Raw genomic sequence first — 22,888 nt, 5'->3', positions numbered from 1 at the left:
GGCTCTGCCTTGTGACTGCATGATTCAATGTGTGTTCCCTCAGGCAATGCTGACGAGTTTGCTACAGAGCTCTGGTCCTCACAGTCTGTTTTTGGTGCTGTATCCTAATGACTTGTCCTGCAGAGTCTGTAGCTCCTCAGTTCACCATGATCTGGTAACAGCAGTGTCTGTGCAGCATTCCCACTCACATCAGTGGGGAATTCTGCTTTAAAAATCAATTGCTGTGATAAAAGTCCCAAGTTCAAGACCTATCAGCTCCTGCTCCTGCTTCAGCAACACTTGGGGTCAGGGAAGTCAGCAAGTCTGGCTGAGTGAGGGCGAAGAGAGTTTGAACTTAAAAGAAATGTTTTGTAATTACTCAAAAAATCCATGAATGGAAAAAATTATTTCACAGCTATTGCCTGGACTGGCACTATCCAGTCTGCAATGCTACAGGAATCACAATGATTTATAGTGCTTAGGGTTAAGACCTGCCTGACCACTTCAATTTTGGAGTTACAGAACATGAACAAGTTCTTTTGGCATTTCCTTGCTAGGAAGCAACCAGGTGAACTGAATTTCACTAACAGAACAGCCTTTACTCAAAATAAGAGATATTTTGATAGAAGTGGGTAAGGAAGTGTCTCCTATAATATTATTAGCAGATATGGTCTTTATTTTTTTCTGCAGCAGCATAATTAAGAGAGAGCTTTCAGTGGAATGGACCCTCCCTACCTAATATAATGTTAATATGTTAAAAAATCAAAAGAAAAACTGCAAATGTTTTTATGTGAGTCTTTAGGCATGTTTACATCTATGACCCAGATTTCTGCTTCATTTTTTTAAAAATGGAAAGACAGTTTTTAAGTATTTCTGTTATTTATGCACATATTGAAAATATAGACTTCTTGAGAAGTTTTCAGTCTATGCATCCTTACTGTTACTAGTAAGGATCCTCTTTTTTCACCTCCAGTGGTGCATTTATTACAATCCCACCAGCATAAATAAAGCAAAGTAGAAGAGGGGGAGGGAGAAGGAAGACAAGCATTACAAGTAGGGCCTTTTCTGCTTAATTTCTGAATTCAAACCACCAGACTAACTATATTCTAATCTACTCATTTGACATGTGTACCTTTCAGGAACACAATGCAAGTGCACCATCAAGTTGTAGAAATAGTAGAAATAAATTAGGCCAAGAAAAATGTTAAATTTTTCTGATATGTTTGTTTTTATGGGTGAGACAGAAAAAGATTTGGCAAGAATAAAATATATGCCAGTAAGTGAAAGAATAAAGAAGTGTCAGTAGAAAATAGGAGGAGGGTGTGAGAGACAGCAAGCAAGTAATACCAGAGTCTAATAACTTTCTAGATCAAATGTTTCAAGTTGAAGAGAGTGATTTTTCTACTGCTTGACAGCTGGTAAAACTGGAAGCACATTTATCTGAATTTTCACAGACATTCACATTTGTAAACCTGATGGAAACAAGGTCACAAAAGTGACTTGCTTTACACCTTAAAAATGTTGCATCATGAAGCCGAAGTTATTTATACAGAACACCTTTCAGGGAATGTTATATATGGTCAAATCCAGGCCAAGAGCCAGGCCCAGCACCAAGGCAGTGCTGTGGGGGGAGGCCCAGCCGGGCCCCTGATGCACTGGGGCTAAACCTTGGATGTCTTAAAATGAAAACGAAACACAAACCAAACCCCTTGTTGGGCTCTCACTGCTAATAGATGAGGGTATATTTAAATTAATTTCCTAACCTTGTTGGCTAGTACATGGCCTGTATCCTGAAGCCAGACTATCTCTTGGGCTCTCACTTGCTAATGCATCTCCTAAGGAGGGCTCTGCCACCCCCCATTACAGCTCTCTCACACCACCCTCATCCCCCCACAGGCACAGGGGGTAACACTGTGGGGCAGCTTTTCACTCGGAAGGGTGAAATGTGTTGTAGGCCTGGGCTCCCTGTGCTGTGTGAGGGGCCCTCGCACGTCCTGGGTAAGGCCTGAGGAAGGGCAGCACCTTCCCAGAAACAGCACTGGCCAAAACACACACAACAACAAGATTATCTAAAGGTAAAAGCTAATTAAACCAAAACCCCTTATTCATCAGGTCAAGGTACAGCATAAACAGGGTTGGTGCAGCCTCGGTGATCACACCTGGGTGATCTTTGGTCAGGGTGAGGCGCTGCAGACGGGGTGTCACACACCCGGCTGAGGGCTCTGCAGGGTGCCAGGAGTGTGATGGCTGTTTTAGGACGGAGAGAGCTTTTGGCAAACAAGCTGCCTGTTCACAGCAGAACCTGAAGGTCAACACTCACCTTGTCCCACAGCAGTGCCCGAGGCCAGGTCATTGCTAACGCTTTTATTTCCATTTCAGTGACACTTTCAGGCAATCTCATTATGCGTGTGTTCCCGTATGGCAGGGATGTGCTGTACAGCAAAGACTTCACACAGCAAACTAAAGCTGTGCTGAGTAGTGTGGCCTTGTTTGTTTAATCTGAAAGCTTTTCTGGGAGGTGTCCCACACCAAATATTGGCCAGATCCAGTGAATCATTCCCATTTCTCGTTTGCTTTTCACAGCTAGTCCTGGGGACAGCCCCCTCTGCACTGAGACAGGCGACAACTGCAGGATGAACCATTTCCTTTAACAGTTGCATCAGCCCCCTCTGTAAGTTACTATTTTCTGCAGAATGGCAATGAAGTAACCAGACAGTACAGTACTATACTAACAGCACCTTGTGGTAGAGAAATACAGGGGCTACAGGACATCAGGAGGAGAAATGCTGACACCAGGGCTATCACAGGCAAAAAACCCTCGAACTGAAAACTCCATACAGTGCTCTGGTAACCACAACAGCACAAGATCTGCAGTTTTAAGTCCTTCAGTACTACTATAATAACAAAAATTAGTAACTGATTGTACGTACACTGCAGAAAGCAAGCTCCTATTCTTCTTCTCTTCCAGAGAGGTATTTACAAATAGACTACTTAGAAAAAATTAGAAAAATGTGACCATAGATTCTAATGATGCATTTCTAATGGTGATTAGAACTATTAAAAACATTTCTAATGGTTTCTAATCTATATTTGAAACTCTAACAAGCCAGTGAGCATTTTAATTAAACTTTGTAATTAATATGAAAGTTGGAGGTGATACAGTTTTTTGAAAAAGTACTAGAATTGGTGAGCAAAGATAGCCATTGTTTACAAAAACAACCAAAAAACCCAACCCAACCCAAAGAACAGAATGGAGTAGGAGACAAAATGGAGAGAAGGAAAAAAGCTGTAAATTACTTCAATAACCTCTAAACTGTCCATGGAATAAGAAGTCATGGATTTGCTTAACACAGGACAGGGAAGTCTTACTCTTCTGATAAACACCAGCTCATAGAATTCAGCCAATTGAATCTTTACTGTTTGTAGAACAAGGAAATAATTTGTATATTGTGTGTATAGATTTATGTCTATACACATAGTAGTTGAGCTGGGGAGGTACAGTAATTTTTCTTGGTGTGCTCTCCAAAAGTCCTCACCTATGCAAGAGACCGATTTTTAGGGACAGTCAGAGAAGACACAAAATCCCAAGAACTTTCATAACACTCACAATCTTTTTGAAGTGCAGAAAAATATTTTGATTTCTCACATTATGTGACAACCCTCCCAACAAATCTATATTAAAAAACAAAAAACAGAGCAGCTAACAAGGCAAAACAGTTTATTACTAAAGCTGTTATGCTTCAGGACAGGATGAGAGAAGCAACAACCCGTGACTGATAGCAGTCATACTGCTTAATATGTTACTGGAATCATCACTGAAAAGTAGTTAAATACAAAAATGACATAAAAATTACTTACATTTATTTCATAGTATTTACAGACCATACAGCTGGTGTACTGAAGAACACACTCATTTAATTCATGCATCAACTCAGAGCACAGCACTTTGTTTTGTTTGGCACAGTCCAGTAAAAATATGGAAATATAGAATAAAGTAGAGAAATATTTTGAAATATTTTCTGTATTAAAATACTTTAAATTTGTACTCCTCAGAGCACTGTATCTTTATGGTTCTATGCTATCCAACCTTGTAATGCCATTCCTTAAAATGAAAGCTAAGAAGGTATTCTGAAAACCAGTAGTTCCTCTCGTTCTAAAACATAAAAGCTGCTGAGTCATCATTACTTGATAAATATTTACGCTGAATCTGATAAAGTAACATTTTAACTTTTTTTCCTCAGCTGAAGAAAACATAAAGCTTCTGAAGCCAAGCCACCTTGAAATTTGGGAAGCAGCTTTTCAAGCTGAAGTTTGTCTTTGCTGCAGCAGAGCGACCTAAAGCACTTGACTATTACTCATTTAGGGGGACTTTTTCCAGTTAGCAGTTGTTTCACTTTTGCTTTCTTCCTGACAGAAACTAATCTCCCTTCTGAACGTCCATTGTAAAAGAAACTGAGTAACAGACTGTGAAACTGCTTAGAAGATAGAAAATATCTACAAAAATACAGAAAATATCTACAAAAGGACTGTTCTATCATTGGATGCATTTCTTGTCTCATTAATTTACTGGGGGTCTGCCCATTACATTCTTTCCCTGGCCAACCCATAAGAAAACACACAGATGCTTAGAAAGGAAGTGTCTCTTCATAGAATCATTTCTAATTTTAATATGTTAGTTTCTATTTGATAAAGTAGATGTTCCTAACAGCACATAGAAATGTTTAAAAATATTGTTAACTGTGCAGTACATTTGAGCTTGCACTTGAACAACCTTGGACAAAAAGAAGAAATTAACATTGTTTGGGATAATGCAAATTTCCTAATTCTAGTAACTTTTTCTAAATTTAAACATGAACAATATTTAAACACAACAGAAATTATCTCATTTTCATTTCTGTTTTAGCCATGCTCAATTCTTCAGTTCTAATCCTGCAGTCTCAAACACACCCTTAAATAACCTACTGGACTCCTCAGCAGGTTAAGGTGAGCACATATATAAGTTTGAGTATTTGCAGCAGAACATGAGTCTTGACTTAAACTGTCATCACATCTAATGTAGACAAGAAATGCAAGTGTACTTTATGACCACATATGTTGCCATACAAAGACATCTTCTGGATATGACTTTGGTCTATATACTGCATTGAAATACAGCATAGAGAGGAAGCAGACCAGGAATTCCAGTTTAGAAGGGCTTTTGGGTAACCTCCATTTACAGAATTTACATAAATTGTTGTAAAAATTTAGCATTTATTTAATTAAAAATTTATAAAATAACAAAAATAATGTATTTTGAAAAAAATCTCAAAATTCTACAAAAACTGTGAAGGCTTTTTCCATCTATAATTACCATCTGAATATTCAACATTTGGCATCAAATGCCTACTGAAAATGAATATTTGAGTCAGTTTTTTTGGACTATGTGGATGCTGTTTGCCAACTTCTAAAGCAACACGAAATTCCTCATTCAGAGTCCAAAAAAATGGAGGAAGACCCCAAAAATGTAGCAGAAGCATTTCCGCACACTGATTTCAGTAGTCAAGTTTGTGCAGAAGTGATTCCACTAGATTCATAGGGCACCTTTTTGAGGCAACAGAAACTTCTCACTTCATAAGCTTTTTGACATTTTCCAGCTCTTCTATAGGCTGCCATTTCTGCTGGATTGTTAATAGCTGGAAGAAATGGAAAATATGAAAGTTAGCAAAATCCCAGTGGGCATTTACTCCACTCCCACACCCCCCAAGTCATACATCAACCTATTGGTGAAGAATTTCTAGTAGCTTTACATTTTTCTTTCAGAGGTATGCAAAAATAGCAACTGATGACATATATAATAATTTGTTGAACAAAATAGTTTGGATATTACATAGATAATAATGCCAAAGAATTTTATTTTTCCTTATAGTAGATGCTCTACTAAATAAAGATATTTTTCCTTCAGGCTGCAGTACCAAAATATTCTTAGTCAATTTTGTAATTCAGGAGCAAGGGGAAACAGCCTTCCTCTGTACTCCAAATTTCCAGTGTTATCAATGGAATTGAGTAAATGGATGTTGGCAGTGGGAACAGACACAGCACAGCAACTAGAAGAGTATCATAAGTTCAAGATCAGACCTAGAATGTAATAGCTGATCCCCTATCATTAGGTAACACAGGGAAGATCTAAAGTAAGGAACTAAAATTTTGTTTCTACTATTAATTAGATATACATCAGCTTTACTTGTGTTTCCTCATTAATATTTTGCTAGTTCTTACACATTAAAACAAGTTACTCACTGTGTTGGAAATATATGCTATTTATATTGACTATATTGCATGTAAAAATTACCTTCTGAGGCTTGGTAGGATCAATATTTTCCCATGGTTCTGGATTGCCACTCCTGTTAATCCTTTAAAAGAAGATAAAACCAGACAGGTACTATGTTTTAAGGTGTGTTCTTCCATACGTTTTTCTTATATGAGCAGCCTATCATCAGCAGAGCTATTTACTTAAGTAAGGAGTTCCCCAAAACACAAGTTTACAGGTTTGGGTGTTCTGGGTAGAATCAACAATGGCTTGCTTTATGTGCATCTTCCAAAGGACCAACCAAGCCAACACTCATGTATCGTGTCATTGTAAGGGAAGCAAGCTGAAAAATCAGAACTGAGTAAGGACACAAAGTAAGGGGACTCTGACAGCTAAAATGCCTATTCCAGTCACTTTAAAATAAATAAATAAACTTCCCAACGCTTGAAGTGTATAGGACTTAATTCCAGTTATTAGCCAAGCCACTAGAATACTCTCTTAAGTTAATATTATCAATGCTGCTCTTCATATACAAGTTAATAGTCTGGTTGCAACATATCTGCATCTCATCTACCTATCTGATGATTTGAAATTCTTGATAGGAGCATTTAAAACCTGTTACACCTAAAGCAAAGAAAAAATATTAAATCAAAAATTAGGAAATAATTTGGACTACGGTCCAAACGAATTAATTTCTTTGCTATTTACTATCTGCAGATATTTAAGGTGTTACCAGTAGTCTGGAACATGAACATGGATTTTTTTTTTTTTTGATGTAAAACATGATGGTCAAATACTTCTGCCGAATACAGAAAGGTTAGGGTGAGCACCAAACAAGAAGTATTTTGCTTACATCACATCAGATTTGCCGAATAGGGAATACAAGCTAAAAGAGAACGCCCCAACTGCTGCCACGGACAGTATTCCAGCCAGGGGAACGAGCTGAAAGACAAAACGGAGAAAGAGCTGAACTGGTGTCCCGGCTGAGAGCCTCGACTGGGGGAGCAGGGGTTATACAGCACTCAGGTGGCATTAGCTGTTAGCGTATATTACTCTTCACACCACCTCACTTCTAACACGGGGCCCTCGCTCTCTCCCTTTCCCCGGGAAGGTGCTCTCTATCCCGCGGCAGCCCCGGCGCACCTGCCCGCGCCAGCCGCATCCCTCCCCAGGGGCGGGCACCACGGCCCCGGCTTCTGGGAAAACTTACTTCTCTTTTTGTTTTAAGTATCTGGAAGATGCTCTTGTTCATCGTGGCGGCGGCTGCGGACCTGGGACAAGCGGTTCGTGTTACCGCACCCCGGGGGAGAGGGGCAGGACGGTACCGGGCTGCGGGGACGGGCGCTCCCCGCGCTGCACACGCACCGCGTTATATACGCACCGCACCGCGCCCCGGGGCGCGGAGGCGGGACGGGACGGGACGGGACGGGACGGGCCAGCAGTGCCACCCCCTGGCCCGCGGCGGTAGGCGCAGGGGAGCGCCCTAAGGAGTTCCCGGCCCCAAAGGGAGCTGCCGGGAGACCGGGATGCTGCGCGTGCTCTTCCCGCCTTCCTCTCGCAACTCCTTCTCTCTCCGTTACTGCAGCACTCAAACCTTTCTTCTCCATTTCTCCTTTGTCTTCTTGTCTGTCCCCGTCTCCAGGCAGCTGCCCAAAGAACAGCATACCCAGGCAAACGCCCAGGTGAGGCCAGGGTCTGTCTCTTCCAGAGCTCAGAGAGGCGCCTATAGCGACCCAAAGAGGACCCCAATGTCATCGTGTCACCTTTTGCTGCAGCAAAAGCTTAACCCAGGCCCATGTTCCCATCACTCTGCTGTGTTACACAGCTCTCATCTCTTTCCAATATCCCTGTCTGGGAAAAACTCCTACCAGGGGCAGGCTGGAGGTGAGTGCTGCCAGCAGATGACTCCTGAATATTTCTCCCCTTCTCTCTTGCCCACTGGAAAGCAGGGAGAGGAAGAAAAGGCTGCTGTTACTGCACGCTCTGCTGGCTCCCTGCAGCAAGGAACAGACACGACAGGGCACAAGTAGTTCTGTTGGTCCCTCTAGGGAGCAACTATGGAAGTTAAGCAGCAGGGTCTTTGAGGCAAAGGACTGGGAGCATTCTGCTGTCACAACAACTGTCAGGTCTGGCAATTCTAATACAAACCCTCAAACACTGGGAAGCAAAACAGAATTACCTAGAAGCGTTTAACACTTTTTCTCAGCACTGCTGCTGAGAAACCTTTGGGTGTTTGGGAAGTTCACAAGCATTGCTAGGTTGTTGCCAGCAATAAAGCAATAAAGATAGTCCTTTCCATAAAATGGTGATCAAAGCCACCCAGCTAAACCCTTTCCTAGGTTACAATGGCTTCTACTACGGCCTTTGGCCCTCCACAGTCACCAACTGCCTTGGAACTGCCTTTTGTGATCCATCTCACTATAAACCACACTCAGTGCAGTCCCTACTGTCCCTGTTATAAGAAAGAAATATTTGTTAATGGGTTTATAACTCACGAACCTCAGCTGAAATAAGGAACTATCTTTGAGAGTGGTGTATTTAGTTCAAAAATATTTTCATTGGAAAAAGGAAAATATAATAAAAAATAATAAAACCCCTCCTACTCTAGAAAGTTAAAATGCACACTTACACGTAGTACCAATTTCCTTGGATATAACTGTATTTTAGAAGGTGACTTACAAAAATACACTGACAAAGAATGGTTGGGTAAGGAAAAGAATTTTGCACAAATTGTTATAAAGCAAACTACCTTATCTAAAGAAATTATTACAGTTTGAGCTGATTGCATACTTCTTACCTGCTTACTCAATCCAAATGTTTGTACAGTAAGCAGTAACTGACCTAAAATTACTCCTAAAACTCCAGACTTCCAAACCTACAACAAGGTATTAAGCACTGACAACTTTTTCACTGCCACTATATTTTGGAATCTGCTTGTAAGAAAGTAAGCCTGTGAATAGGCACATATAAAACACTTCACATCTTATACAGAATGGGACTTACTTCCTCCTATTTAACATGTGAAAGCTTTTCTACTTTTTAAATATTCACTGTCCTATGAAGACTTCTCAACACATTATAAATTAAATACTCTTGTGATGCCAGTGTTTATACTGAAAACTGGGAAATCTACAGTAACACTAAAAAAGCTGTTCCACAGTGCTTTATCTAAGTATCTCAATTACTTGTTTCATCAGATGTAAACCTATCCAAAGCAAACAAGACTTTAATTTATTATTCATTATCAAAATTATAGACCTTTACTGTATTTCATACACCCTGAAACCTACAGTAAGTACAGTATTAAAAAGCAGGAAAGATGTAAGCCTTTTCAAAATTTTGCAATATATTTAAAAATACCTATGCCACTCCTTTTTGATTCAAGAGGCTAATTCTTGATTATAAAATTTTTCATAAAATTCCAAGTCTTTTCTGTTTAAGGATGGTTTTACAGTCTTCAATGATTTCACAAAATGCTCATGTTTTACAGCAGTTGCTTCAAGTCCATTCTCTTGCAAAGCCAACAAAGCAGCCTTTAAAAGAAAAAAAAATTAACAATTTGAAATGCTTATTATGTTTTAAATTGCAATGAATTTATTGCAAGTATTCTAAAATATCTTACAAGGAACAAAGTCTTAGCTATAGCACCTAAAACCAGCAATGTATAATTTATGGTTATTTAACAACAGATAAACATCAAATAAGGTTACTATAACTTCATTCACTTTTTCTGTCTGGATTAGACAATACATCCTTGATCATTTATATATTTGGATTTTCTTCTAGTCTTCTCTCTTTTATACAACTCTTCTCAAATTCTGGATTTCTCTTAGTTTTTTTCTCTCTGGTCTTGACATTACATGCTAATTTCAGCTAAAAATGCTGCAGTTGCCTGCAGTACACAGAGTACAATTCACCCAGATGTGAGTATGGATTAGAGAGAGCCACACAAAATAAAGGGTAGTACAGTTCCTTAACTTCTATTAAATTATCACAGAAAGATTTCATTCTTATTTGGCTTTTTTATTTAAAGAATTAACCCTTGTGCAGTTCTCCCGTTTTACTCTTTATATTTTCAATACAAACTGAAAGAATCTGTACTACTGATGGCTTGGTAACATCTATGAGTTAGCTCTCCTCTTTCATTGAAAGTTTTCATTTACAGTTTATTTCACAGATGAGCCAGGAATATTTCTTACCTCCTTGCACAGATTTTCAATATCAGCTCCAGAGAAGAGGTCTGTTAGGGCTGCCACATCTTGTAGTGACACATCAGTATCCAATGGAATTTTTTCAGTGCAGATTTTCAAAATGGAAAGTCTTCCCTGTAAATTGGTGTATATTGTAGAAGAAAACAAAACCAAACACACCAAAAATTAATCCTTCTCCAAAGCAGTTACAAATTTGAAATTAGAACCAAGGAAAATCCAGAAGAATACCAAAATTACCTGGTTTCAGTGGAAGAATAAAATGCTATTAATGGAGATATTACCTGCTCTTACAGTTATCTCATATTTTAAAGTCTGTTATTCACAGTTACTCATTACTTCATGAAAACACAATACTTTAGACTGAAGAGTCCATATTTGGCCTGTTTTGAGTCAACTTTTCATGTGAAGCTCAGGACAAGTAGCTACACTACCCTTGGGAACAGGGCACAAAAATTATTTGAAGCAAGGACAGACAACTTGTTATGGGTATCTCCTAAACTGTAGCTTGATTTTGTAAACACAAATTTTCCCTTATTTCTCTATGCAATACTACAACTACATGCACCAATTAAAATGTTACAGGTACTTAAAATACAAGTGTCTTTATTCCTTTTTAGATTTCTTCATTATACCTTGAGTTTGGTGACTGATCTTCAGTGAATCATCCATCATTAAATATATTACAGGAATATGCCCCCTTTGCTCTTAAAGTCAAGTCTACTGGGAATTAATATCTCTACCTTTAAAGCAACATAAGGATGTGTAATAAATACATCACCTTCAGATCTGGAGGTGGAATATAGATCATCTTGTCCAACCTTCCAGGACGCAATAAGGCATCATCCAACATATCTGGTCTATTTGTTGCAGCAACTACCAAGAAATCTTTGTTCAAAGTTTCCTGAAACTCTAGCTGAGTAAGAGATCATACAAACATATCAGTGCAACATGGTAAAGAGAGATAATAGTTAAAGATTCATTAAAAACTAATGAGAAGAAGGGAAGGGCAAAAAGACAATGTACCTTTACATGTAGCTATTTTCCTTTCAATATTAATATTTAATTTTTCTTGAAGTAAAAAAATGCCTTGGTGCAGATCAGATTAAAAAGAGGAAATATGGTTAGTATCTGCCTTGACAATAAACAGAGGCTTTTCTCTGGCCAGATTGCAACAAAAAATCTTTTATATGCAAAAATTCAGTATGCTACAATTCTGAAACTGTTTTCTTTAATATTCCCCCAAAGAGTATCATAAGAAGAAGAAATTTAAATACAAAAAAGCTAAATATTAAATATTGCGAACCATTCAGTGAAAAGCGAAGGTACAACTTTTTGTTTGAGTAAGTAACTGATCATAACTGTGCTGCTTTTGTATGCAGTATGTATGAGAAAGAACTACAAATGAAGTAGGGGAAATGCTTATAAAAAGTAAGTTCAGGGAGGAACTTGAACAAGAGTAAAAATAGCACAATCAGTCTAAAAAATTACTGTAGTGTCAAGGAGAGGATTTTTGTGACAGAAGATGAACACCAATTAGTAATGCTCATTAGCCTGTGTGGGTATTTTGTTCAAACAGTCTCCTCGAGGAACAGTGTACATAAAAAGTCTGCAGCCTATATACAGTATTTTCTAAAAATTAGATATTATGGCAGAGTAAAAGAGCATCTTGCACCTTTTTAAGCTTGAGGATTTTAAGTTTAAGAAGTGTGAATGCCAACGAGTAAAATTTTTGGAACAAGTGGACAGCATTTATCATTCTTCTACAAAAAAGGGAGTATAAATACCTTTCTTTCCTCATCATCACTTTGTTCTTGGCACTGCCCCTCAAGCTGTAATTTGCTTCCTCTTCTTTCTGTAACTTTGAGCCCAACACCATCCAACTCGTTGAGGAGAACAGACAGAACCCGCTGTGAGACCCCCGGGCCAGTCCTGCCGTGTGACCGACACCCCAGGAGAGTGTCAATCTCATCCAGGAATATTATTGCTGGAGTGTTTGCTCTTGCTTGCCGAAAAACCTTTTTAAAAAATGTTCATAAAGTCAAACATTAATGCATGCAGTCTATCAGGTAAGGTGAAAAAAGTTCAGTTGCATATACTCTGTATTTTACTTAAGTTTAAAGGTACATTTATAACGACTCACAAGAGCTGTTCTGGCTTACATTTACTATAGGCAGATTCTGCTTCTTATTTATATTCTTAAATGAACTGAAAACAAAAGACTAGAAATACTTATAAAGTTTAAAACTTTATAATTTTAGGGATAGATTCTCACTTTTATATAAATGTGAATCTCTAAGCCATTTCTATTTAATAATCAGATGAGACCTCTATGATCTTTTCAATAACAAAATTTAGGTCTAACTAACACTTTACAGAAGTCAAGCAAAAATAAACCATAAGCCTTACACAAATTAAAAACTGTACCTGAGACAAAATCTTCTCTGAGTCTCCAACATAAGGTGAGAACAAGTCAGCACCACTTACAGAGAGAAAGGAACAGTGACAGCTGGTGGCCACAGCCCTCACCAGCGTGGTTTTGGCACAGCCAGAAGGTCCATAGAGAAGGATTCCCTTGGGATGGGACAGGCCCATCCGAGCAAATGCCTGAGGAAACTTCATAGGCCACTCAATACTCTGCCAATACATAAAAAAGGGATGAAATTCTTAGTAACAAGACTACAGTTCATAGGCAATCAATAAAACTGCCAAGCACATCGCTGCTTCTCCTTGATACAAACATTCATTTGAAATCGGGGAATACTGATTTAGTCTTTCTTCATATATAATTCCCCCTTCTTAAAGTTTCCCTCTGAAGCAGATGGAAGCAGACTAAAGGCAGTCATGGAGAGATGATACACAAGAGCCACCTCTGGCTAAATATTCAGGAATATTCACAAATTATCTGGCTACAAGTTAAGTATCTTTCAGCTACTAAAAAACATGCATATTTTCCCATGATAGTATTATGCTTGGTGTTACAAGATATTATTATCTTGTAACAGGAAGACCTCTAGCTCAAACATTGTAATAACTTAATGCAGTATAAAAATGTTTAAAATACAGTTTATAATCAGGTAATTAGCAAGAGAATTAATTTTCATAATTAGCATACAGAAAAACTTGGAGCATATGCTTATTAGAAATTAGCTGTTCATCTAAATTTGTTCTACATGTTACCTGTTTTAACTTTAATTTTACATCTTCAAGACCACCAATTTGCTCCCAAGTCACAGGTTTACACTCTGTTAGTCCAACTGCACTTCGAAAAGAGGATGGTTGAATTTTTTTAAAAGCTTCTTGGAAATCTCCCATGTTAATCGTGGTTTCAGTTTCAGTTGACTCCTAAAAAAACCCCAAACAGATAAAGCATATTAACAATATTTTTAGGTAATACTTAAATGCTGCATTATATGTGAAACACTTCACAGAAGGCCAAATGCAACTAATAAAGAAGCCAATTCCTGCCCTAATGAGCCTAGAGAACTGCAGATGTAAAAATGCAACAAAAAGTAAAATACATTCTCCTTAATGGCATGATTTTACACAAGAAAAATCTATTTTAACAGAAATTAATGTTTTAGAGAAAACTACTATTCCGTAAATTATAGCTCCAGTAGACAGTGATGTGCTAAATGTTGCTAATTTGAGGGTTACCACACAATAAATCATACAATCTTCTGAATAGAAATAAAAAGGTTGCAACATCCATTTTCACCACACTGAAGAATGCAACACATTTTATCTCAAACATGCTATACAATAACATTATTAAACTACAGATACAGTAACAGAACTAAGATGTATTTTACAAAGGCACTTGCAAAGGGGCCATCTACTTATTCATTACTTTCATTTGTCCATCTATTCTTTTCTGAGATACCAGGCCCAAATAATTTTATTATTTTCAGTGCTATGCTCTCTTTTTTTTCTACCCAAGTGAAGACAGAGGGTTCTACCATTCTCTGCAGATGCTTTTGACTTTGGAAATTTTACAAATATGGCTTTAAATTTCTGCTCAGCCATTCCAGATGAAAAACTACATCAAACATGTATCTCACAATTTTTGTAAAAGCCAGAATAGAGACAGGAGTATTAAGAAACAGGCATTATAGAAATAGAATTAGAGAATTGCTAAGAGGTTAAATTTCTGCACACTGGGCAGTTGTATACCTTGTGTCTACAAGAATTTTATATCCAGCCATACAACCCAGATGATAATAGTTATTTTCACTAGCTGTTATACACTTGTTATAACCTAACTTTAACTTGCAGTTATTAGAAAGTAGAATTCTAAATTAAATTAAATAATAAATGAAATTAAGTAGCTTCAAAAGAGAGTTTTGGTGGACACAGTTTGCTGAAAAAGACAAAAATGTCTGCTTTGCACAATCATAAAGAGGAAGAGGATAAAAACTTTCAGCAAAACTTTTCACTCAGAAAGTAGAAAACAGTCCTTTCAGGTGAGAACTGAGAGGACTAGAAAAAATGGCATATATATATTTGTAACATATTTGGTGGTTTTAGTATTTTAATTTCTGAGTCTTCAACTTCTTGAGCTTTTCGAGTAAAGCTAAGCATTAATGAGGAAAAGGTGGTAAGTACATTAATGACACTGTCCTTGAGTGATGTGCAGCCATACCAAGGAGCTGTGGGACACAGCCTGCATCACAGCTTCCCTGCAGAGTGCTGTGAGGTCAGCTCCCACATACCCAGGGCTCAGCTCTGCCAGCTGAGCCAAATCAACGTCCGCACAAATGGGCATATTGGACGTAAGCAACTGCAGGATGGATCTTCTTTGTGTGACTGTTGGGGTCCCAATAATAACCTAAACCAAATATAATAAACAAAAAATTTAAGTAAATATTGTGCTATACTTATCTTATTTTATAGAGCTTTCATCTCTGTTTTATATTGGTAACTAAATATTGTTACAAGAAACCTATTAGCAGCACTATACAAATGACAAATATTTAAAATACCACTTAATTTCCAAGTGAACAGTGTTTGTACAAACAGTTGTTCATAAGACACTGTCAGCTAGTGTCTACCAAGTCCCATTTTCAGGTAATTTCAACATAACATTGAAATAATAATTTCCTTGCATCACAAGGACTAAATTAGATTCATATGACAGGGAAAAATAAATCAATGAGATAAACACTCATACATTATTAAAACCCTGGTGAAACACCTTTATAAAAATATATCTCAACCATCTATAAATCCTGGAAAATAATGAAAATTACAATTATGAAAGCATTTAAGATCTTGACTAAACTGGATGATCCAAAAGTGGGTTTAGATAGAAAAATAAACAACACAAGCAAAAGAACTGTAAGTTGCACAACTGTGTTTTTCTTCTTTTGGCTACTAGGCTAACAGAAGTTTTCCAGAACAGACTCAACCTGTTACTGAAATCTGAATAGAATTTTTGACACAAGAGGTTACTAGTTCTCTGTCACAATAAATCTTTAAGGAGAGATGCATCAATCTTCAATCTAGAATTTAAATGAAAAAACTTAAGCCTGTAAAGCTAAGTATCTGTAAGCAAACAAACCCCTCAAGGACAGGTAAAGATAAAGAAGCATAAAGAATCCCCTTGTCTATTTTGAAGTATACCGAGTTCTCAGTATCCCGAGTAAAAAAAAAATCCCACCTTACCCAAGCTGAAGCAAAGCAAAGAAATAGGATACCTGGCTCAAGGCTGTAGAATCCCACTCTGAAACACGACCAGTAGACATTAAACTTTATCAACAGCCCCCTTCCACATCAATAAGGAAAGACAAAAGTGTGTATGAATAAGAGGGTTTATTTACCTCTCTGTCAAATCTGCCAGGTCTTCTGAGTGCAGGGTCTAAGGCATCTGGCCTGTTTGTTGCTGCCACAATGACCATCTTACCCTCGCTCCTTACACCATCCAGGAGCGTCAGCAGCTGAGCAACAATCCGATCTTCGGGAGCATTGCTTGAACTTCCTCGCTTCGGGCACAAAGAATCAATTTCATCAAAGAAGAGAATGGTTGGGCCTTCCTGGGACATTTCTCTGCCTTTTTCAAAGACTCTCCTCAAATTCTCTTCACCTTCTCCTGGCCTTGAGCCATGGAGGGCTGGGCCACTGACGCCAAACAGAAATGCACCCACCTCTTCTGCTACTGCCTTTACCATAAGAGTTTTCCCTACACCTGGGGGCCCAATTAACAGCACTCCATTAGGGACAGAAAGCCCCAGGTTCTTAAAAGTTTTTGGAAAGCGCAAAGGCAGATCAATCATTTCTTTCAAAGACTTTCCCACATCATCTAGTCCTGCAACTGAAGTTTTTGCAATGCCTTCTGACAAATGTCTGTACCACTCTAAAGTGATCACCTCCTTAATTTTTATGCTTGTTTGGGGGGTTATCAATCCAGCTTCCTCCACCAAAGAGTCTGCAGACAGTATTTCAACATACACCACGGGATTTTCGGGACTTGGGGCAACAGTAACAACGTAACGAGGCAAAACATAAACATTTCTCAACAGTTCTCTGATCGTCTCCTGCAACACCGCTCTGGGAGTCGACTTTTTCAGCGCGGCGCTCCTGAGGACCACCCTGACCGCCGCCTTCCCCAGCCGCCGGTGGGGCAGCGGCTCCAGCTGCCGCACATCCAGCGAGAGCCCGCGCAGGGCCGGCGGGGCCAGGCCCGCGGTGCCGCAGGTCAGGTCGGCCTGCAGGAACCCGTCGGCCAGGTCGTGCCGGGGCCACGCCGTGCACACACAGCACCCGCCGGGCAGCGAGATCCTCAGCGGGGCGCCGAGCCGGGCCCCCAGCAAGGACAGCGCGGCAGGTCCCAGCCGGCAGCGCTGCGTGCCCTCATCTCCCGGGTCCGGTGGAAGCAGCTTCAAGGCCGCCGGCTCCATCGCTCCCTCCGCGGGCGAGGGCAGCGACCGCCCTGCTCCGCGCGGGCCCGGCCGGCTGCTTACTCACCGCGCCTCGCTCTCCCGCGGGGCTCCTGCTCCGCCGCCACCGCCAGGGACACCGCGGCCCCCCGACATTCCCGTCCCGGGATGGGACAGCCGGGAATGTCCCGGCCGGGATGGCACAGCCGGCAGTGGAACACGTCCCGGCCGGGATGGAGCGGACCCACTCCCGCGCTGACAGGCGGTCCCGCGCATGCGCCACAGCGGAGCAGGCGGGCGAGGCCCCGCCTCAGCCAACGCAGGATCGGAGAAGTGACTGTGTTAGAAAAGGAGCTCGCTGTGCCCGGTCCAGTCCTTCCCTAGACACCTGCGGGGACGTCACTCCGCCACCTCCATGGGCAGCCCATTCCAGTGTTTGACCACCCGTCCTGTGGAGAAATTCTTCCAAATGTCCAACCTAAACCTCCCCTAACGCAGCTTGTCCTCTTATCCTGTCACTTATTGCCTGGGAGAACAGCTCGACCCCCACCTGGCTACAACCTCCTTTCAGGGAACTGTAGAGAGGGATAAGGTCTCAGCTGAGCCTCCTTTTCTCCAGGAGAAACATCCCCAGCTCCCTCAGCTGCTGCTCACTGGATTTGCGTGCAAGACCCTTCACCATCTTCGTTGCCCTTCCTGAGATGAGGGGCCCAGAACTGGACACAGTCCTCCATGTGCACCACCTCCCTCACATCCTGCCTCAGCTGCCTCCCTGGGCCTTCCCTTTTGAAGGGCTGTCAAAGCACTGCCTGTGAGGTGAATGTGTCCTAGAGATTTCTTATACCTTTATTCCACAGACGAAATGCACTGCCCCCCTTTTCCCACTGCCACTTGGCTTGTTCTCCACAGAGCTGGTCATGGCAGGGATCACTCACTGCCCTCATTTCGTCACCCTCATTTTGTCTCCTCAGCACCTCCTGCTTGTTGGTTTGGTACTTCTTAAACATGTTCCCAAAAGTTGGGCTTCCACTTTCCCATGACCCTGCCAAGTGCTTCCCTTGGCTCAGGGCAGCATCTTTGTCACCAGTGGTCAGGGTTGAGTCAACTGTGGGTGCTGGTTAAAGAAATATGTGTGAAGCCACACAACTGACTCGAGAAGCTGCTGATACAAGTAATTAAAACACAGATATTTATTTAACAATTGGTAGAACTGTTGTAGTATGTTGCTCTGACAAATACTTAATCAGCATTTAAGAAAAATAATTGTATAAAGTTTTGGTCCATCACCACCTTCCTAAATTGTGCTGTGAATTGTGCAGTACTTTTATAAAAACCTTCCAGGAGGTCTGTCAGCATTGTGGGATACAAGATAAAATTGTGATCTATAAAATTTAGTATGTGCATAATTTTATTCTTGCAAGTAGCTTCATTTTAAGCAAAGTCACACAAGTACCAAATACATACAGACCACATATACATGAGACCACATATACATGAGACCACATATGTACAAGAATTGGGATCTCAAATGCTAGAGGGCAGTCAGACACAATTATATTCACAGAAAACCAGAGAAGGTGGTTTACAGCACAACTACCGTATTTCCTGCATGTATTCTGAAGGCCTCAGCGGGCGAAGCATAAGAAAACCTTTATGATGGTGGCCTGACTAATCACATTCCTTACTGAACCAAGGGCTGTACACAAAATATTTAAGTAACCCATAAATAAAAGCAGGCAGTGTTAACAGAGCCAGTTCAGATAATTCAAAATGCTGAATAGAACTCAGAACAACCTAGGGCCGAGCAGTGCAAAAACCAGCAAGCCTTCTCTTTAAGCCCAATTATGTGCAAAAGGGCCTATGAGATATTTCCTTTCAACTCATGACCAACTTTTCTCCTTGCAGTGTTTATTTTCTATTCCTTTACTCCTGGATATCAACTTAATATTTGTTTTCATAGCATGGTTTTACACTGCACACATATGCAAATGTTTATGTGCAATATGCCTATATGGAATATGTAGACTTATTAGGTACTTAGTGTGGGACATACTAATGTTTGTCCAGAGAATGAACAGACAAAAGATTATAAGGAGCTTTCATTCCAAGAAGGCAAATGTATTTTCAAGCCAATGTCTTATAAACACATTCTCTTGTTTTATTTCTTTCCTCAAAGGTTCTCGTAAACACGAGTGCCCTCAAGTACGTACTCGATTAAACAAAAAACATACTCTGTTTAAAATGGCAGATTTGTGTTTCAGAGTTTCAAACTGTAAGTGTAGACTCTCTGCTTGGTTTTAAGAAGTTGTGTTTAGGAAAGAAAAGTATGGAAAAGTGCATATTTGCAATGAGGTCAGTGGTCTATATTCATACATGGTTGTTCTTTGTAACAGACTTATTGTAACATCTGGAAAATCTGATTTCTTATGAGAAGGAAAAAACCTGCAAATCTAGTCTTGAGTAACAAAGAATTCCAAATAATAGTTGTTAGAATTATTGATTTGGGCATCTGTTGGCTTTAGTGAGGATGACTTTAGGTCTTCTTGGATCAATTTAGACAGTAAAAGAGGGAGTTCCACCCTTTATCAACTTATTTATACAACTCCTCTACTTCCTTTTAATAAGAAAAGCATCAGTATAGCAAAGATATATATTGTCTGAAGTATCAAGGGAATACTTCCTGTTTCACAAAAATGTTAAGCTGGAATGCAGTACTAATTCATGAAGCACAGTGGTCTTATCTTACATAGGAAATTTGACAGTGTAAATGTACACTGCTAATATTTTTGGGTTTATTCTATTTACCTATAAATTAGTAAAACATACATATAAAAATAACATGCTTGGTGTCCAACATAAAAACTATGATATTGTTGCTGGATGAGCACATTTCAGGGATTTTTAACTTAAACTTCTTCGATTTTTTTACTGTAGTCTGTTGTTGTAATACTGATTATGTTACTTTAAGACACTGTTAGTTTGGTTCCTTTTAGTATAATCATGTGGAACCCCCAAAACACCAATATGTTCTATTGAAAGTGCACAGGATTGGCTTTTTTTGAGCAAACTGTGGGATCAAGACCTTATTTATTTATAATTTAATAGAAAACTTTGCTGAGTTTGCTCTGCTTTGGAATGCACACCTTTTAATAGCCATTCTCCTGAATAATTTACAGACCCCAGAATTTACAATGACAAAGTGGCAAAAAGGTATTCCACCAGGAATCTGGTTTAAATTGACAAAAAAAATGAAAGCAATGTTTTAAACAGTTCTCTCACCATTCACTAGATGGCAGCTGATCTTCAAGAATGGCTTTCTTTTCTCCTTTCAGATCTGATAATGAGGAGGGAGCAGTCATCAGTTCTTGGAGAAAATATTGTCCGGCATTGTCTTCACTCCATTTCTAGTATGAAACTGAAAAACCAGAACAGTGAGTGTTCAGATTATTTTCAGCTTCATTACTGTTCGAGCTTTTTCTTCTCGGGCTTGTTGCAGTTTATTTCTGGGGAAGATTGTTCCATTTTTTGCTTTCATCTTTAGTGAGCCAGATTATCTTCTCTTCAAGCAGAATGTACAATACTCTGATAATATTCTAAAAATAAAGATTAATATTTCTGATTTTCTTTTTTATATGTCTATTGGGTTGTCATAGAATAATGTTCAAAATTCCCAGTTATTATAACTCACAAAATAAAAATAATTATGTCTTGTTACAATAATTCCCTGGATACAAAGTAAAGGAGGTATTAAGCTGATTATAATTTTGGTAAGTTTGACTATATCTAGTATCAGAACTGAAAATTTTATTTAAATGGTCTAATTCAGAGTGTCTTTAACACAGTTTATCCACAGTAGGTGGATTTGAAAATGTGGTATGATTGTCTGTTAATCAAATAAAGATAGTTCAAAGTGAGTAGATGGCATGTAGATACTTTAGGGCAGGATTTTAGTATTTGGGGAGGTTCTTTGACTAAGTATAAATGTTGTATTATAGTTATGCACATTTCAAACAGCAGGCTTTGTTACAACAAAACTTCATGAGGAAATTGTAAAGATGTGCTCAGAAAAGAAGTGGAAAGAGCTTTTGCATGTCTGCATGTCTTTATGGGAGGGCCACCCTCACTGTGTTTACTTAATTTTCTAGTGAGCATCCAGTCTTGTGTCTTTACAGGGAAAATGTTCCCATTGCAGTCAGTAGGAACTTTGGATGGGAAGGCACATGAGGTTGGGCCCACCCCTTAAGAGTGTGACACCAGGCTGTGGGGAAGTTACTGCACCTTAGATAGATACCACTGCTGCATCTCTGCTGGAAATCACTGCCATCCCAGCACAGGCATCAGAAGGAATGTGTGCCTGCCCCTGAAGTCTTCCAATGGAAACTCACTTGTCTCAGCTGAAGTTGCCAAGGAAAGGATTTTATGTTAACACACCGCATTTTTCGGGGGGAGTGACTGGAGTCCCAACTGCTCATTCCATTCTCTTGACACTTTGGGGTGGAAGCCTTTCCAGAAGGGGAAAATAGAGGGGACAGATAGTTAATAAAGACACATTTTCCCATTTGTCAATGTTTGTCTTCAGTACCTTTTGACTGTTGCTTAGGGATGCTGGGTTATCTGTTTCAGCATAACAGATAATCCAGTGGTTCACTATATCTTATTTTGGATGTGGAATAGTGAGATCCTTGTGTGGTATTCAATGTAGGAATGAGATGATGAGTATTATAGAAGGACCATTCAAACTGGAGGGACTTAGCAGTAAAATGGCAGATGAAATTCAGTATAAATGAGAAGTGCTGCACAAAGAGAGTAGTGACCAAAGGGAAGGGTCACTTTTATAGCATCAGGATAAATGATTTTATGAAAATGTCAGCTCAGTGCTTGATGTGCAAAAAGCAGATCAAATGTTAGCATTAATTAAAGAAACAGAGAGCAGAACAAAAACTATCTCAGTCCCATTGTGTAAGTTTGTGGTACCCCTGTACTTTAGATATTGTGTGTGCTTCTAATCTCTGCTCAAAAATATGTAATGGATCTGGGGAAGGTTCAGAGGGGGCAGCAGGAATGATCAGAATGATTTTCCCCTGTGTTTGTTCTAAGCCCTCTCAGGGCTGGGAGGGCACTGACAGGCCTTGATTACCCTGAGGGACTCACCTGAGTTCCACCCACACCTCTACCCATGAGTCCCAAGCTCTATTTAAGCCCAGGCTGGGGCTCCTGGGTCTGGATGCTCTGAGCTGCAGGAGTGTGGTTTCAGAGCTGGTTGTGATATTGTTTTGGGTCTTGCTGGGACTGAATTCCTGGTTTGTATGTGGACCTGGTCTTGTTGGTACAGGTTTGTCTCATGGCCTGGAGTCTTGGATATTTTTCCTAGGCTTGTATTCCTTGGGTTTAGGCTTCTTAGGCTGTGCCTTGCAGGCCTTGTTTTCAAATTTGGTTACTGGTTTCCTATCCCACCTAGAGCTGCTCCTTGCTGTTCTCAGGGTCTGCTTTGTAGCACTGCTCACATGTTAATAGTATGTAGCAATTTGTACCTTTCTTTA

The 22,888-nt window shown here is 39.7% G+C and overlaps 2 protein-coding genes and 1 long non-coding RNA gene across 10 annotated transcripts; 1 reads left to right on the top strand and 2 right to left on the bottom strand.

Annotated features, from left to right (window-relative positions):
- The first annotated feature begins 1,552 nt into the window (after positions 1-1,552).
- Positions 1,553-4,718, top strand: LOC135420915 (uncharacterized). Of its 3 annotated transcripts, none has more exons than XR_010433776.1 (3): positions 1,566-2,054; positions 2,563-2,650; positions 4,221-4,718. It is a non-coding gene; the product is annotated as an uncharacterized LOC135420915 (long non-coding RNA). The 3 variants fall into 3 exon arrangements; XR_010433775.1 differs by having other exon boundaries at positions 1,566-2,327; XR_010433774.1 differs by having other exon boundaries at positions 1,553-2,650.
- On the bottom strand, positions 3,681-7,654 carry C12H15orf48 (chromosome 12 C15orf48 homolog). Its single transcript, XM_064668884.1, has 4 exons — positions 7,476-7,654; positions 7,119-7,207; positions 6,308-6,368; positions 3,681-5,651 (listed from the first exon to the last, which is right to left on the bottom strand). The coding sequence occupies exons 1-4, from the start codon at positions 7,515-7,517 to the stop codon at positions 5,583-5,585; spliced, it is 261 nt and encodes an 86-aa protein (XP_064524954.1). The 5' UTR covers positions 7,518-7,654; the 3' UTR covers positions 3,681-5,582.
- AFG2B (AFG2 AAA ATPase homolog B) lies at positions 7,119-17,602 on the bottom strand. 6 transcript variants are annotated; one of them, XR_010433770.1, is made up of 10 exons: positions 16,293-17,602; positions 15,116-15,301; positions 13,654-13,818; positions 12,901-13,110; positions 12,261-12,491; positions 11,255-11,389; positions 10,465-10,590; positions 9,626-9,798; positions 8,134-8,259; positions 7,119-7,207 (listed from the first exon to the last, which is right to left on the bottom strand). XR_010433770.1 is itself a non-coding variant. In XM_064668854.1 (9 exons), exons 1-8 carry the CDS (start codon positions 17,367-17,369, stop codon positions 9,646-9,648), a joined length of 2,283 nt encoding a protein of 760 aa, XP_064524924.1. In that variant the 5' UTR covers positions 17,370-17,602; the 3' UTR covers positions 7,120-7,207; positions 9,626-9,645. The 6 variants fall into 6 exon arrangements, 2 of the variants coding, with proteins under 2 accessions (XP_064524924.1, XP_064524923.1); XR_010433771.1 differs by having other exon boundaries at positions 8,134-8,203; XR_010433772.1 differs by lacking the exon at positions 7,119-7,207 and adding an exon at positions 7,835-7,988.
- Positions 17,603-22,888: the final 5,286 nt, after the last annotated feature.

The sequence above is a fragment of the Pseudopipra pipra genome, chromosome 12 (assembly GCF_036250125.1).
Source record: "Pseudopipra pipra isolate bDixPip1 chromosome 12, bDixPip1.hap1, whole genome shotgun sequence".
Lineage (NCBI taxonomy): Eukaryota > Metazoa > Chordata > Aves > Passeriformes > Pipridae > Pseudopipra > Pseudopipra pipra.
This window is presented reverse-complemented; position numbering and strand designations above follow the sequence as displayed.

Coding starts and splice junctions, on each gene's coding strand:
- C12H15orf48 (XM_064668884.1), bottom strand. CDS start 7,517: ATGAACAAGAGCATCTTCCAGATACTTAAAACAAAAAGAGAA. Junction 6,369..7,118: donor TTCGGCAAATCTGATGTGAT/GTAAGCAAAATA, acceptor CTTCTTTTAAAG/GATTAACAGGAGTGGCAATC. Junction 5,652..6,307: donor ATCCTACCAAGCCTCAGAAG/GTAATTTTTACA, acceptor CATTTCTTCCAG/CTATTAACAATCCAGCAGAA.
- AFG2B (XM_064668854.1), bottom strand. CDS start 17,369: ATGGAGCCGGCGGCCTTGAAGCTGCTTCCACCGGACCCGGGAGATGAG. Junction 15,302..16,292: donor CTGGCAGATTTGACAGAGAG/GTAAATAAACCC, acceptor TATTTGGTTTAG/GTTATTATTGGGACCCCAAC. Junction 9,799..10,464: donor TTGAAAATCTGTGCAAGGAG/GTAAGAAATATT, acceptor TTTCTTTTAAAG/GCTGCTTTGTTGGCTTTGCA.